This window comes from Thunnus thynnus, chromosome 22, assembly GCF_963924715.1.
Source record: "Thunnus thynnus chromosome 22, fThuThy2.1, whole genome shotgun sequence".
In the NCBI taxonomy this organism is placed as follows: Eukaryota; Metazoa; Chordata; class Actinopteri; order Scombriformes; family Scombridae; genus Thunnus; species Thunnus thynnus.
The window spans coordinates 1516309-1529006 of record NC_089538.1 but is presented as its reverse complement, the minus strand read 5'-3'; the positions used below and the strand labels follow the sequence as shown (position 1 = coordinate 1529006).

Here is a 12698-nt window from a genome sequence, read left to right as displayed (position 1 = left end):
CTGCTCCACATTATGTAACACTTCATACTGTACAAATCCTACAAGGCAGTGTTATGAACAGTTATGTTACCCTCCCCCACAACCAAATCAAGCCTCCACTCCTTACATTTCTTTCACTTTTCTCTTTCTGAATGCCCCTGTTTTGCATGGGTCCATTCATTTCTTTGTTTTTCTTTCTTAAAATTAACTATAACATTTATAATGGCATAACTGGTGTTTTTTAACTGATATTTTGGGGGTAAATACATCTAAATTACCCACATGTCTAATTTTTTTAATCAATAGAGTTTCAAATTGACAGGGGCCACTGGTTCTGGATCTGTTTTTCCTCATTCTGTATTCCCATATCAAAAATTTCTTTAACCTCTTCCACTCTTGCCCCCCTACCATAGACCCATTTTTAGGGGGGACGGGGGATATTTAGGGGGAGTGGCAGTATATGCCATATAGAAGTCGTATATATCATCTGAAAGCTGGGAGCTGTGTTTTGGTTAAGTACCTATTCAACTTTTGAAAGTTTAGAGTGTATAAGGGCTTAGAACATTATAATGGAAGTGTGTGATGGCCATTCCCATGCAAAGTTATGTCTCATAAGTTGTTGCAGCAATTTTTGTGCAAAAAATGCAAAATACCACATTAAGACACCAAGACCTTGAGGAACACCACAGAAAAATTCATGCTGTATATCTAGGAAAGCCATACATCCACTGAATGCCCTAGGCCTCTAGTTTGTGGTTGTAAAGTTTCATAAGGCTGTGATTATCCTAGAGGTCACAAAAGGTGAGGTCAAGTGAGGTCAAGTTTCAAAAAATGATCTCACTTCAATGAAATGGCTCCTATGGGAACTAACATCATCACACATGAATACAATTGGGCTCATTGAATCCACAAGAGTCTCAGCTTTCCGGTCATGCCAAATTTATGCAATTCCAAGACTGTTTAGGGACCCCAATATGCAGAAATATTAAAATACACAATTTTTAGAATAGGCAAAAATTGCACATTTATACTGCATGCCAAAAACTGCATGGTTTTTGCCCAAAACTGCTTGGGATTAGCATAAAGTGGCGTGTCTGTAAAGGGGAGATTTGTGGGTATCCATAGAACCCATTTTCATTCACCTCTCTTGAGGTGAGAGGTCAACGGACCCCTATGAAAATGGCCATGCCAGTTTTTCCCTTGCCAAAATTTAGTGTAACTTTGGAGCGTTATTTAGCCCCCTTACCAATTAAGTTAGCATGACATTTGGTTGGTACCAATGGATTCCTTAGGTTGCCTAGGTTGTCATATGATACTAGTATCTTCACTGTAGCTTTGAAACTGAGCCCCTTACAGCCTCTAAAAGACTGTGTGACCCGTGGACACCACCGTCCTTGGGGAGTGGAAATGATCTCCTCAATGTTACTGAACATAGAAACTCAGGACTCTCCTGGATAATATAACAATCCTATGGGTTTATATTATCACCACCAGTTTTAATTATTTCAACTTTGTTTCTGAGAAATCATGTTTTGTCTGTGAGTTTGTTGGTACAATACCCATGAACTTTGGCTGCCATTGCTATGGAGAAGAACCCATGGAGGCAAACCAGAGAGTTCAAAATGCTTTGTCATTGAAGTTAAACAATAGCCGTAGTTGATGAATTCACTAAAAAGTGACCCAAAAATGAAAACTAAACTGATTCACTCACACCTTAGCTTCAGCTTGTCATTAAAGTGCACATGACTGAATGTTAAACTTGGTGACTGGCTGTTTCTTGCTGAAATGCACCTTGTGAGTCATAGTTAACTTCTACCCTAAACTTTTTATGTCCACGGTCTTGTACCTTTGACTTTTTACTAAAGAACCAAATATTTTCTAATGCAGCTGTTCATCTTTTTTTTTTACTGATAATTTAACTGGGAGAGTTTCATATTGATCCAAGCTGTAGTAGTGCTCAAACTGTGAATAACATAACATTGTCTATGGGAAAAATTAATGGAATTTCTACTTCTGGAACCAGGGGTGCCTGAAATAGCTCCTCCCACTTTGCAACTCTATTCAAAAAGGTCTGGCATTGACCAATCAGTGTTTTGTTGGTGGGAGACTGAAGGTACTGTTAAAAAGTGTGCAGTTGTCCACTTAAAAAAGAAATAGTGGAGTGAAAAGTACAATACTCCTATAATAAGTACCTCAAAATGGTTCTTAAGTACAATACTTGAGTAAATATACTTAGTTACATTCCGCTGCTCTTCATTGTTGGCGGCAAACAGCAGTTCGCTGCCTGAAAGCAACTTTAATATGGGAACATTATCTTTCTACACATCTAGCAAGCCAGCTAGCTACATCTTCGGAAAACAGTGATGGACAAATGGCCACAAAAATGGCGACAAACATGGCTGAGATGGATGTAGCTGTACAGGTTTTTGTACATTGATTTACAGAACTCTTAAATCTACATATTTCTTCAATCGTCATGAAAAACATTAAACTAAGTGCTTCGCAAAGCAAACGCTACCACAGCTTCCATGTTGACGGAAAATGATACTGGTAGGACAGACATGTCACTCTGTATAGATTGGTTAGGATGAAGCAAAAACAAAATAACTCTGAGCTCTCATGACATTAATGTACAGCTGTGTCTTATGATGCAGTGCTAATATAATCTTCGCCCAATTGGCTTCACACCAAAAGCACATGTGCTTGTGCAGAGCAAGGCCATTATTTCAAAAGGAGAAAGCGGCCCCAGGTCTCACTGTCAAAGTTCAAATGGATTGAACTTTGACACCTAATATATCGACCTGCACAACATGTGCTCAATGGGAATATGGCATTAACAAAAGGCAAAAATTATGATGGTACTGATCTCACTGTAGTGAGGAACAGAGGAAAAGTTAATTTTGTGCATTTCTGAATTCTACTAAGACTCAGGTAAAAATCCTGGTAGAAAAAATTAGGTAGACTGAGGATACCAGGTTAGAAAATTAATATTACAATTATATACAGTCTGATGTAGTACATAGCATTAGTAAGCTAGTTAGCCACTAGAATGCCAGTCACTCTCACATATTTGCTGTGAAATAAGCGCAAGATTGTAAACAGGATTGTCCCAAAATATCACAGTGTTCCTTTAAGGGTATGTCATCATGTAATTAATCAAACTACTACATCATATCATACCATGCATCTTTAATCACTATCCTGCATAATTTACATAATCCAGAAGTTTCTGTCCATGATTATAAACCCACCTAGTATTATGCAGCTAGCAATGGTGATATATGAGCGTGTGTGTGTGTGTGTGTGTCTGGGTACTGCTATGCTGTGATGGAGTATGTGTCCTGCAGTCCTGTCTGCTCCTAAATGGCCCTGCTGTCTGGGATGCAGTAATGCGATAGAAAATGAGGAGAAAGAGCTAGAAAGAATGAGAGTGGAAAATGTTCAGAGAGGGAGAGAGACTGAGACACAGATGCAGAGGAAGTGTAGCACCTGTAGCACTCATCAGGTCCATTTGAAAATCAAAGAAGGCCAGTTCACATGGCCCTGTTTGGAGACAGGCTTGACCCTGAGAGGGGAGATTAAAGTGAAAGTGAATGTTTAAGACTCTCACCTTTGCTCTCTCCTCTCATCATTAAGCACTAGTCGCTACACTTCAGATGGCAGTCAACAAACAGCTGACACAAAAGCCAATGTACCACGCACTTCATGGCTTCCTGAAGGTCACTATTAATGCTTTCGGACTGAAGATGAGATTTTGTGCAGATATTTAATATCTACAAAGGGACAATCAGTTTGTTTCTGTGGCTCAAATGGATAAGGATGGGGTTGTAAGTGATGACAATGACTCAACAATTATTTTATCAGGTGCTGATTTTAAGGCCTTCAAAATTGTACTGTCTTGCACCACATGGGTCATCATGCATGTTGATATACAACATAATATATGAGCTTGTAAACTGTCTAATAGAGCATCATAGTTTGTAATTCTGGTAACTGGAAATGAGTCAGCACTTTTGAGCCACACAATTCCAGAAAATAAGGCAAATGTGCAAAGATAAACTGATTAGTAGTCTCATAGCACCCAATAGTGCCTCCACCCTAAACTCCATTCCTGTGGGAAAGTGAAGAGAAAGTGAACTGGGAAGAAAAATTGAGATTCAGTGTTGCTGTTGCTGTAACAAAATCAAGGAGGGAAACTTTAATTCTGGTTTATTTTAACTTGGGTCTTGTCTTTGTAGTTATGTCCACCATTTCTTCCAGTTGTGATAACATTGTACTTACCAAGTTAATTACTGTCATGTAGGAACACAGCAACATCGCCACAACAACTTCTGATTGGAACACAAGCAGTCAGACGATCAGACAGATAACAAACAAGCCAACAGTTGATCCAGATTATCTAAAGCACTTTGTTTAGAGGTGAAAGTGAATGCATTTGAAATTTTGCTGATAATCCCTAAATACAATTCCCTAATTTCAAGGAAAACTGAGCCAGCACAACTAAGTACAGGAGACCAAAATTGAAGCAGGAAGTGGGTATATAAACTGTGATGGATGCTTACAGCAGTTTGGCTGATAATTTTACTGTTCACCTTTGTTTTCTCTTCCAGAACTTGACTAACCCAGGGGTGTGTTTACAACCTGTCTGATCATTTTACAGTTAGTGTGTCTTGCCCCATCTGACTTCTTTTTTAGTGTTACTGTCCTCCAAGATCGCAGCAAAGAACTTGGTGAGTACAATGTTATTATGACTTATAGTAATGATGGCCAAAACTATGAAAATTACAGCCAAGTCGTAATAAATTGGATTCATTCTTTACTGTATGTCATGGAACAAAACATGAAGGTTTTTGTTTAAGAATGGATTGTGAGCCAAACCACCTCCCGGTTCTCAGCCATGTATAACTGACATCTGTGCAGTATGGACATATACAAGAATAAAATCTTCTCAGCTCAGCCTCTTCCTGAGGCCTGTACTACGAAGCAGGATTTGGGGTTAGCGAGGTAACTTCAGGTTTACCTCTGGGTTTTCAGTCCTACGATGCTGGTTAACTTCTTACCGGGATAAATCACCATGGTAACTTATGCTGAACAACTAACCTGCTCCAGAGCAGGTTAACTTCAGAGGTTCGGATCACAACCTGTCAACACCCCAACCACTGACCAATCAGATCACTGGGAGAAAAAGAGTCATCATTCCTACAAGATCCAAACATGGACAAAAGTCCTGAGTTTACAATGAAGTGACAAGTAAAAAGAGCGATACATATTTTGATATGTCAGTGGAAACATTTTATTGTTCCAGACTTTCTATTTCCACTCTGGTTTTAAAACAGAGCTTCTAACAAATGGAGAGATCATTTATGACACTAATCACATAATGATGATTTCAGCTGCATTTTAATAGTATAAAGTTGATTTTCAGAAAAATAATCCACACTGTTAATTGGCTCCTATGATTATAAAGCAACATTTGGGTCAGATAGACCTCATCAGTCATTCGGTAGCAGAAACAGTTTGGTATTACTTTTAAGTTTGTCTTTTTATGTGACATATTCAGAATGGTTTTTTCATCATCCAACTAAATAGAAAAAAAATCTCTCTATACTTAAGTCATATATAATAATTCCTACATGTATTTTAAGCTGTAGCCTACTTTTAATATGTGGAAATTATGTCTAGTGTTTTTACATCTTCTTATTCTGTTGATGATTACAGGCTGTCATTTACATTTCACATTTCACTACTTTATTGAATATGACGGAAGTTTTCTGCAGGTACTTGGTATCATTGTTTCATCTCATATCATGAGGTACTTCATTCAAGGTTCTGACAATGTCACTCATAATTAACAACCCCACCTCTTTCACATGAACGTGCTCGTAGCTGGATAGGAAAACCCCAGGTAGACCGAGCTAGTTGATAACCAGCTTCGTAGTTCTGGTTAAGCCAGTGAAGCCAGATAACAAAAAGATATCCTGTGTATGTTGAACTTGCTTCGTAGTACAGGCCTCTGTTATCTCAAGTTGTCATCAAAAAGCTACAGATGAACTCCTCCTCTGCAAAGGAAAAAAAAAAAGAGCTCTCATTGAGCAGAAGAGGGTCACATGACTGATTAGCTGATTAGCCAAGCTAATGGCTTGCTAAGCATTAGCCAAGCTAATACTTAGTAAGCTTATCCCCTGGCTCTGGCTACCTTCTTACAGTATAATTAAAGTTAGCCTTGTTGGCAAGGCTACCATAGCACTGCATGTCACATGGGTTAGGATTGCCTTGCATGTATAATTGCCCCTCAAGAATATCCTATTTTGCTTCCTTTGACCTTATGCTCCGCCTGCCTAATTTGATCCAATAATGCAGGCAATGAGATAATGCAAACTTAAATACTAGGTTTAAATGTAAAGGCCCCATGATCAGTTGTCATTGTGCATATACGGATCACATATCACTAGGTGGAAATGGGATCTACAATATATCCAGTCATTAATGAAAGACCAGTGTTCACCAGTATCGGATCATCATAACATGAGGGCCTACATCCAACTACTGGATTGACAATCCAAGCTCTTCGACCATCCCTAATGGTCCTTTCTTACCCCCGATGAACTCCTTTTCCCTCAGTTAAACGGTTTCACGGTTGAAGTGAATTTGCTTTCAAACTGAAACAGGTTTAAACCAGAGCTCAAAGAACCACTTCAGAAAATTTTACCGGCAGCTCAAACTATTTTTGTGTTATTTTAAATCTCACATTGTTGTTGCAGGCTCACCTCCTCTCAGTTTGACCCCTTGGGCTCTGTAAGAGCCTGGCAGGTGGGCTGCTGCTGTGTTACCTCATCTTGCTGCTACACACAAAAAATCTCAGTTGAAGCTGTGGCTTTGGCCAGGAGATTATGATCACCACAAATTCATCTAAGAAAATTCTACTTGCAGTCTCAGAAAACATGAATGTAATCTCCCACTAACATGCAGCATAGCTCAGTAATCTTATTGAATTTTGATGGTGAGTAATGAAAAACAGTCAAACAGTCAAATTCTATCTATTTTGGGTAGTTAGTAATTTTGTGTTTGTCTCAGTTGCCTTCATTTCAAGCTCCGTTATTTTATGACCAATGTCTTCAACTTCAGTTTCTTCACAGTGAAGAAGAAAAGAGCTCATCAGAAAACCTAAAAATCTCAACAAGTCCTCAATGACAGCACAGGTCATTTGTTTTTATCCTCCAAACCAATCCCTATAATTATTCTTTGATCTGGCGTCCCATTTTCAATACAAACTTGTTTGTCAGTGCCTTACAAAACACATAAACCATTACAAAATTGACTTATACAAGCATTTTCTGATCAGCCACCTTGTTGGTTGAGGTTTAGTTAAGTTCAACTACTTGGTTAAGGAAAGATTGTGGTCATGATTAAAAGACACCAATGTTGATTGTTGGTTGGAGTCGGAATGTGAACCGTGGACTCCAAGTCAAAGTGGGACACTTTGTAGGTATGGCAGCACTATATCAAAGTCAAGTTACTTCCAGTCATTATCATGATTAATTCATTACCCACACAACCACAAGAGGTCACTTGCCAGGAAAACGTAAAGATAAGTTGTTTTATGTGTTTGACCAAATAACCATTGCAGTAGTTTTTCTGGTGAGACATACACATCCACCACCACTAGAATTAAGTTACTGCTGACACCAACTACTATTAGTGTTACTGATATTACTAAGCTCTTTTATGCCGAGATCCTGCATTATAGTTGTAAAGAAGATCCATCCTTTGCTTTTTTACACTGAACCAAACAAAGCCGGCATAATGCCGCCCCCGTGTGTGCTTTTACATAGCATGCTGGCATTCTGGATCTAGGCATGACTTGTAACATAACAGCATCAGCTCCCTGTCAGCTCCCTGTCCCACTGTGCCGACTTTCCCTTTGACACAGATGTTGATCCGGCTCTGTGATTACCCCCGTAGCCGGCTTACTGTCGGAGCAACCCTACCCCCCCACTCTGTGTCTTTACCTTTATATAGAACAGTGAGGCGGAATAAAGGTACAGCATTCTGCCTTGAACAGGCTGTGTAAAAGGGGCTACTGCTACCACTACTAATGCTACCAGTTCTAAGCTAATACCAGTGATACTACCAACACTGTTACAATTACTGATGCTATTTCTGTTGCTGAAGTTAGTGTTACTACCACTGCCAGTACTACGGGTAGTGTTCAGCTACTATCAGCACTACTATACTATTACTGATGGAAATTCTACCACCACTTGGCCTACTTTTATTGGTCTCCTACAACTACTGCTAATATGTTGGTTGTGGAGCCCGACCAATATATCGGTCAGCCGATATTATTGGCTGATATTAGCCTTTCACAGATATATCAATATTGGCGTATATGTAGTCTGATATGCGCTGATTTTTTTATATAGTCGCTGATATAGTTATGTAGGCAGCATTTTTATTGATCCTTTTTCTTAATTCAAGTTAAATATATATGTACATATGTTTTTTTTTGTTCTGTGTTTTTTTATTTATAGTAATTTATAATGATTGAATTCCAAGTGAAGTTTAATGTTTCAGTGCACTGATGTCACTTTATACGGTGAAGTTCAATGTTAAACTGTAAAATATCATGCCTCCATTACATATCTTTGTGACAAGTGTTTGATAACCACATTTGAGGGATCACTGCAAAAACTGTGTGTTCATGTATATATTCTGTGCATATAAGATTATTGGCCGATATATCGATATCAGGATTTTTTTACTGCATCTGCCCCAAAAATCCAGTATTGGCTGGTCCCTAGTTAGTTGTAATAGTATGTTACTGCAAGATGCGAGATAGTGATAGGTACTGCTTTCTCTGTATTTGTACATTATATTACCACAGCCACAGCTTAAAGTAGTAGCCATACTGTAGGCTTATAAAAACAATAATTTAATGGGGTGATATTAAAGGCAGATACAGATATTTTAAGAGTAAAGAACTTGTTATTTTGGTGTTATATAATCAAATTTGACCAATTCCAGGTTAAATTCTATGTGAAAATTAAATTAAATGTAACAGACTTTAAAGGTAAATTACATACAAGAATTTGTAACATTTAGATTACTCCTATATGTTAATGACACTTAATTGACATTGTGGGTGTGTGTGATGTGCTGTGTGTAGCTTTGTATTTTGTATGGTGTGTTCTGTGTGGTTTTTTTTTGTTTGTTTGTTTTTTTTTGGGGGGGGGGGGGTTGCTCTTTACTATTTTTTGTTGTACTGTTGTATGTTTTTTGTCAGGGACTACAGATGCAAATTAGCTTCAAGCTAACTCTAGTGCAGTGCATCTTTAATGTTTCAAACTGCACACTGTCCCATTCAATAAATAAATAAATCAAATCATAAATCCTACATGTTAATAACTCTTATTCTACATGTTAATAACTTGTATCCTACATGTTAATGACACTCTTATCCCACACGTTAATGACTCTTATCCTAATGACACTCTTATCAGATGAAAGTTTTTTGAATCTATCCATTATAAACAATAAGAAATATATATACAGGTAGTATTCTCCAAGAATCAATTTTCTCGACAACCAATCATCCTATTGACTTCACGCTTGGCGGTTCCTAAGGAAGTGCAGTGTCAAGTGTGAAGTTGTTTGAATGAGCGGTTCTCGAGAAAGCTACAAGCAACAATACCAGAGGCCAAGCAATCAGCCCATTCCAAACAGGCATGTTTTGGACGGGCACTGCACTAGTATCCAACAATGCAGAGGAGGACACCACTGACTGTACCATCTGGTTTGAAATATTTAGGCCTCATATATGTGCAAGCAGCATCAACTTGATTACAACACAACAACACAACAAAATTTTCACCATGAGGGATCTACAACAGATGAAACTGTCCTTTCCCAGCAAGATACTAATTGGACTCATTACTCAGCAAACTAAAATATTGTTGGATTATGACTAACATAAAAGCACTGCTACTTTTTGAACTGTGAGCCATTTTGAGCCATTCTCCCACTACCAGCCCACTGAACCCTCTCCTCTTGTAAGCGAATCATCTAGAAGCATGGAAATATTACATGAAAATGTTAATGCACCAGAAATGCTTCGTTTCTGGTCCAGGATGATTCAAACATGGCCTCTATCTCCTCTGTGGAGTCTTTATTATTCCTGCTCTATCTGTGCGGATTGCAGCAGATTGCGTTTTCCCAGGGCCATGCTGTGTGGATGGACGCATATCAGGACACGATGATGTAGTAACCTGATCGGATCTGGCCATAAACAGGCTTCACATAAAATTGGGAAAAGGAGGAAATCAGCATCCAGGGAACGTTTCTTATTTCTGCCCCCCTTTTGTTTTAAGCAATGGAACATGAGTTTCTGACGACATAAACAGCATGGTGCCATTTTTAAAGCGCATGCAGGCAGGCTGGGTTTGTACACAGGGGATTCCACTGCACAGACAACACAGTACATATAAGGAAGACATCAGCACGCACACACACCCTCCTTACGCACAAAACATACATCTGCGCGCGCGCGCGCGCACACACACACACACGCACACACCAGTAGCAGTGATGTACAAGACAATAATAAAAAGGCTCTCAGTCACTAACATGTACAAAATCCGTTCTAAAAACTCCCATTAAAGCATCACTTCTATCACTTACCAATCAATTACCTCATCAAGATTCACGTCAGCTTGAACAACGGTGATCAAGTCAACAATCCACAAATTAAAAGGTGACTTTAACCTCCATCACCTCCCTAGAAGAGCAGATAACAGGCGTCTCCTGCCATCTGCTCTTTTTGTGGATGTAGCCGCTATGATACAGACAGGTGATGGGAGAAATCAGATAAACAGGCCCGTACCCGCTGATGTTTGCCAATGGAAGTCCGGGACCGGTCGGATCTGTGCGTATTCCTCCTCTGGGTGTGTGTATGTGTGTGTGTGTATGTGTATGTGTCTGTGTGTACGGGTTCTGTCAGTCCCCGTGCGGCCTGGGAAGCGTGAAGAACAAGAGTGATGAGGAAGAAGAAGGAGCAGCACAGGACATCGGGAGCGGTAGCATCGCCTCTCCTCCGTTCACGTTACACCGGAGACTGAGACACGTTCGTTCCTCCCGGATATAACAGCAGACTGCCCGATGTCACGCCTACGTCTCTCTCTCTCTCTCTTCTCTCTCTCTCTGGTTCGAGAAAGGAAAAAAAAAAATCTTGTCACACGAATATTGTGTTGCCTTTGAGGGTTCCTGGTAAATTCCTATTTCCAAATATGTTGCCTTCAAGAGCTCCTCCAGATAAATTATGATTATGCATCACCTTTAGCTGACAGGCATATTCTCCTTCACTAGAAGTGTCCAAATCCACCCTCTGCCTCATGTGATGCATTTTCTTCCTTTAGAATAAAAATGAAAGGTAGCTCCATATTGGATGGGTTCACAATTTTTCAAGACTGTCCTAAAACAGTCAGGAGCCCTCATGAACATTGAAACATGTTTTTCTTGACATAATCATTCCTCCTGTTCATACTGAGCATTAGAAGATCCCTTCATAATGCACTGATGGGGACAAAATCCACAGTACTCCTTCTGTGCAAACATGAATTTAAAAGTTTATCTGAAGCTAATATGAAGCTTCAGCGTCCAAATGAGTCAAATCAAGTAGATGTCTTTCAACATTACCGTCTTTGCAGTGCCAAAGTCCCTCTTTTTGTTACTATACTTCCATCGCAGCTCAACAGGGAAACACAAAGAGGGCATTTGATGCTGAAAAGACTGTAAATGTGTCAGATATCCACTTGACATGACTAACTTAGACTTCTGGAGCCTCATTAAAGCTTCAGATAAATCTTTAAATGCATTTTTGCACAAAATGACTGTGTGGACACACTGGACTTTGGCCCCGACACTTACATTGAAAGCACATTTGAAGGGGATCTTTTAATAGCCAGTATGAAGGAGGAATAATTACAGCAAGGAAAACCTGTTTCACTGTTCAAATGGGCACCTGACTGCTGTTTTAAAACAGATACACTTGAAAAATTGTGAACCTGTCCCTTAAACAGGCATTTCAACTACTTTCACACCAAAAACAGCCTTCAATGCTGGACTGGTGTTATTCAAACAAATGAGAAGGCTTCATGTTTTCATTGTAAATGCATCTTACACGCCATCATACATTCAATTGCATTCACCTCTTACTTTCATCTCACAACTCCACTGCTTTCAGCGGACACATGTCAACTGACATTTCATATGCTTTCAATCCTTATATGACTTTTCAGCTGTTTTATTAACTTTCTTCAACTGACAATTCAGCTAGTTTCATCTCTTACTCTTCAACGGACAGTTCAAAATACTTTCAGTCATCACATGTCAACTGACATTTCAAATGCTTTCACTCCTTATTCACAATTCAGCTGGTTTCTTATCTTACTTTTCAACTGACAATTCAGCTGCTTTCATATCATACTCGACTTACATTTCTACTACTTTCATCTATTACTCTTCAAATGGTAGTTCAACTATTTTCACAACTTACAAGTCAAGTGACATCTCAAATGTATTCATCTCTTACTGAACTGACATTTCAGCTGCTTACATCTCTTACTTTTACCTAACTGACAATGGAACTGCTTTCAGCATTCACATGTCAACTGACATTTCATATGCTTTCAATCCTTAAGTGATATTTCAGCTGTTTTCTTATC

At 39.1% G+C, this 12698-nt stretch overlaps 1 protein-coding gene across 4 annotated transcripts in view; it reads right to left on the bottom strand.

Annotated features, from left to right (window-relative positions):
- The window catches only part of peli3 (pellino E3 ubiquitin protein ligase family member 3), a 44546-nt gene extending 33353 nt beyond the window's left edge, over nt 1–11193 (bottom strand). For 2 of the 4 annotated variants that reach the window (XM_067580968.1, XM_067580970.1), the window contains exon 1: nt 10859–11192. Coding sequence is in view for 1 of the 4 variants with exons in the window: in XM_067580967.1 (XP_067437068.1) it covers nt 10668–10672 (5 nt within the window). In the remaining 3 variants the exon portion in view is untranslated. Of the gene's footprint in view, nt 1–10656 lie in introns of all 4 variants that reach the window. The other 2 variants (XM_067580967.1, XM_067580969.1) reach the window with 2 other exon arrangements.
- Nucleotides 11194–12698: the final 1505 nt, after the last annotated feature.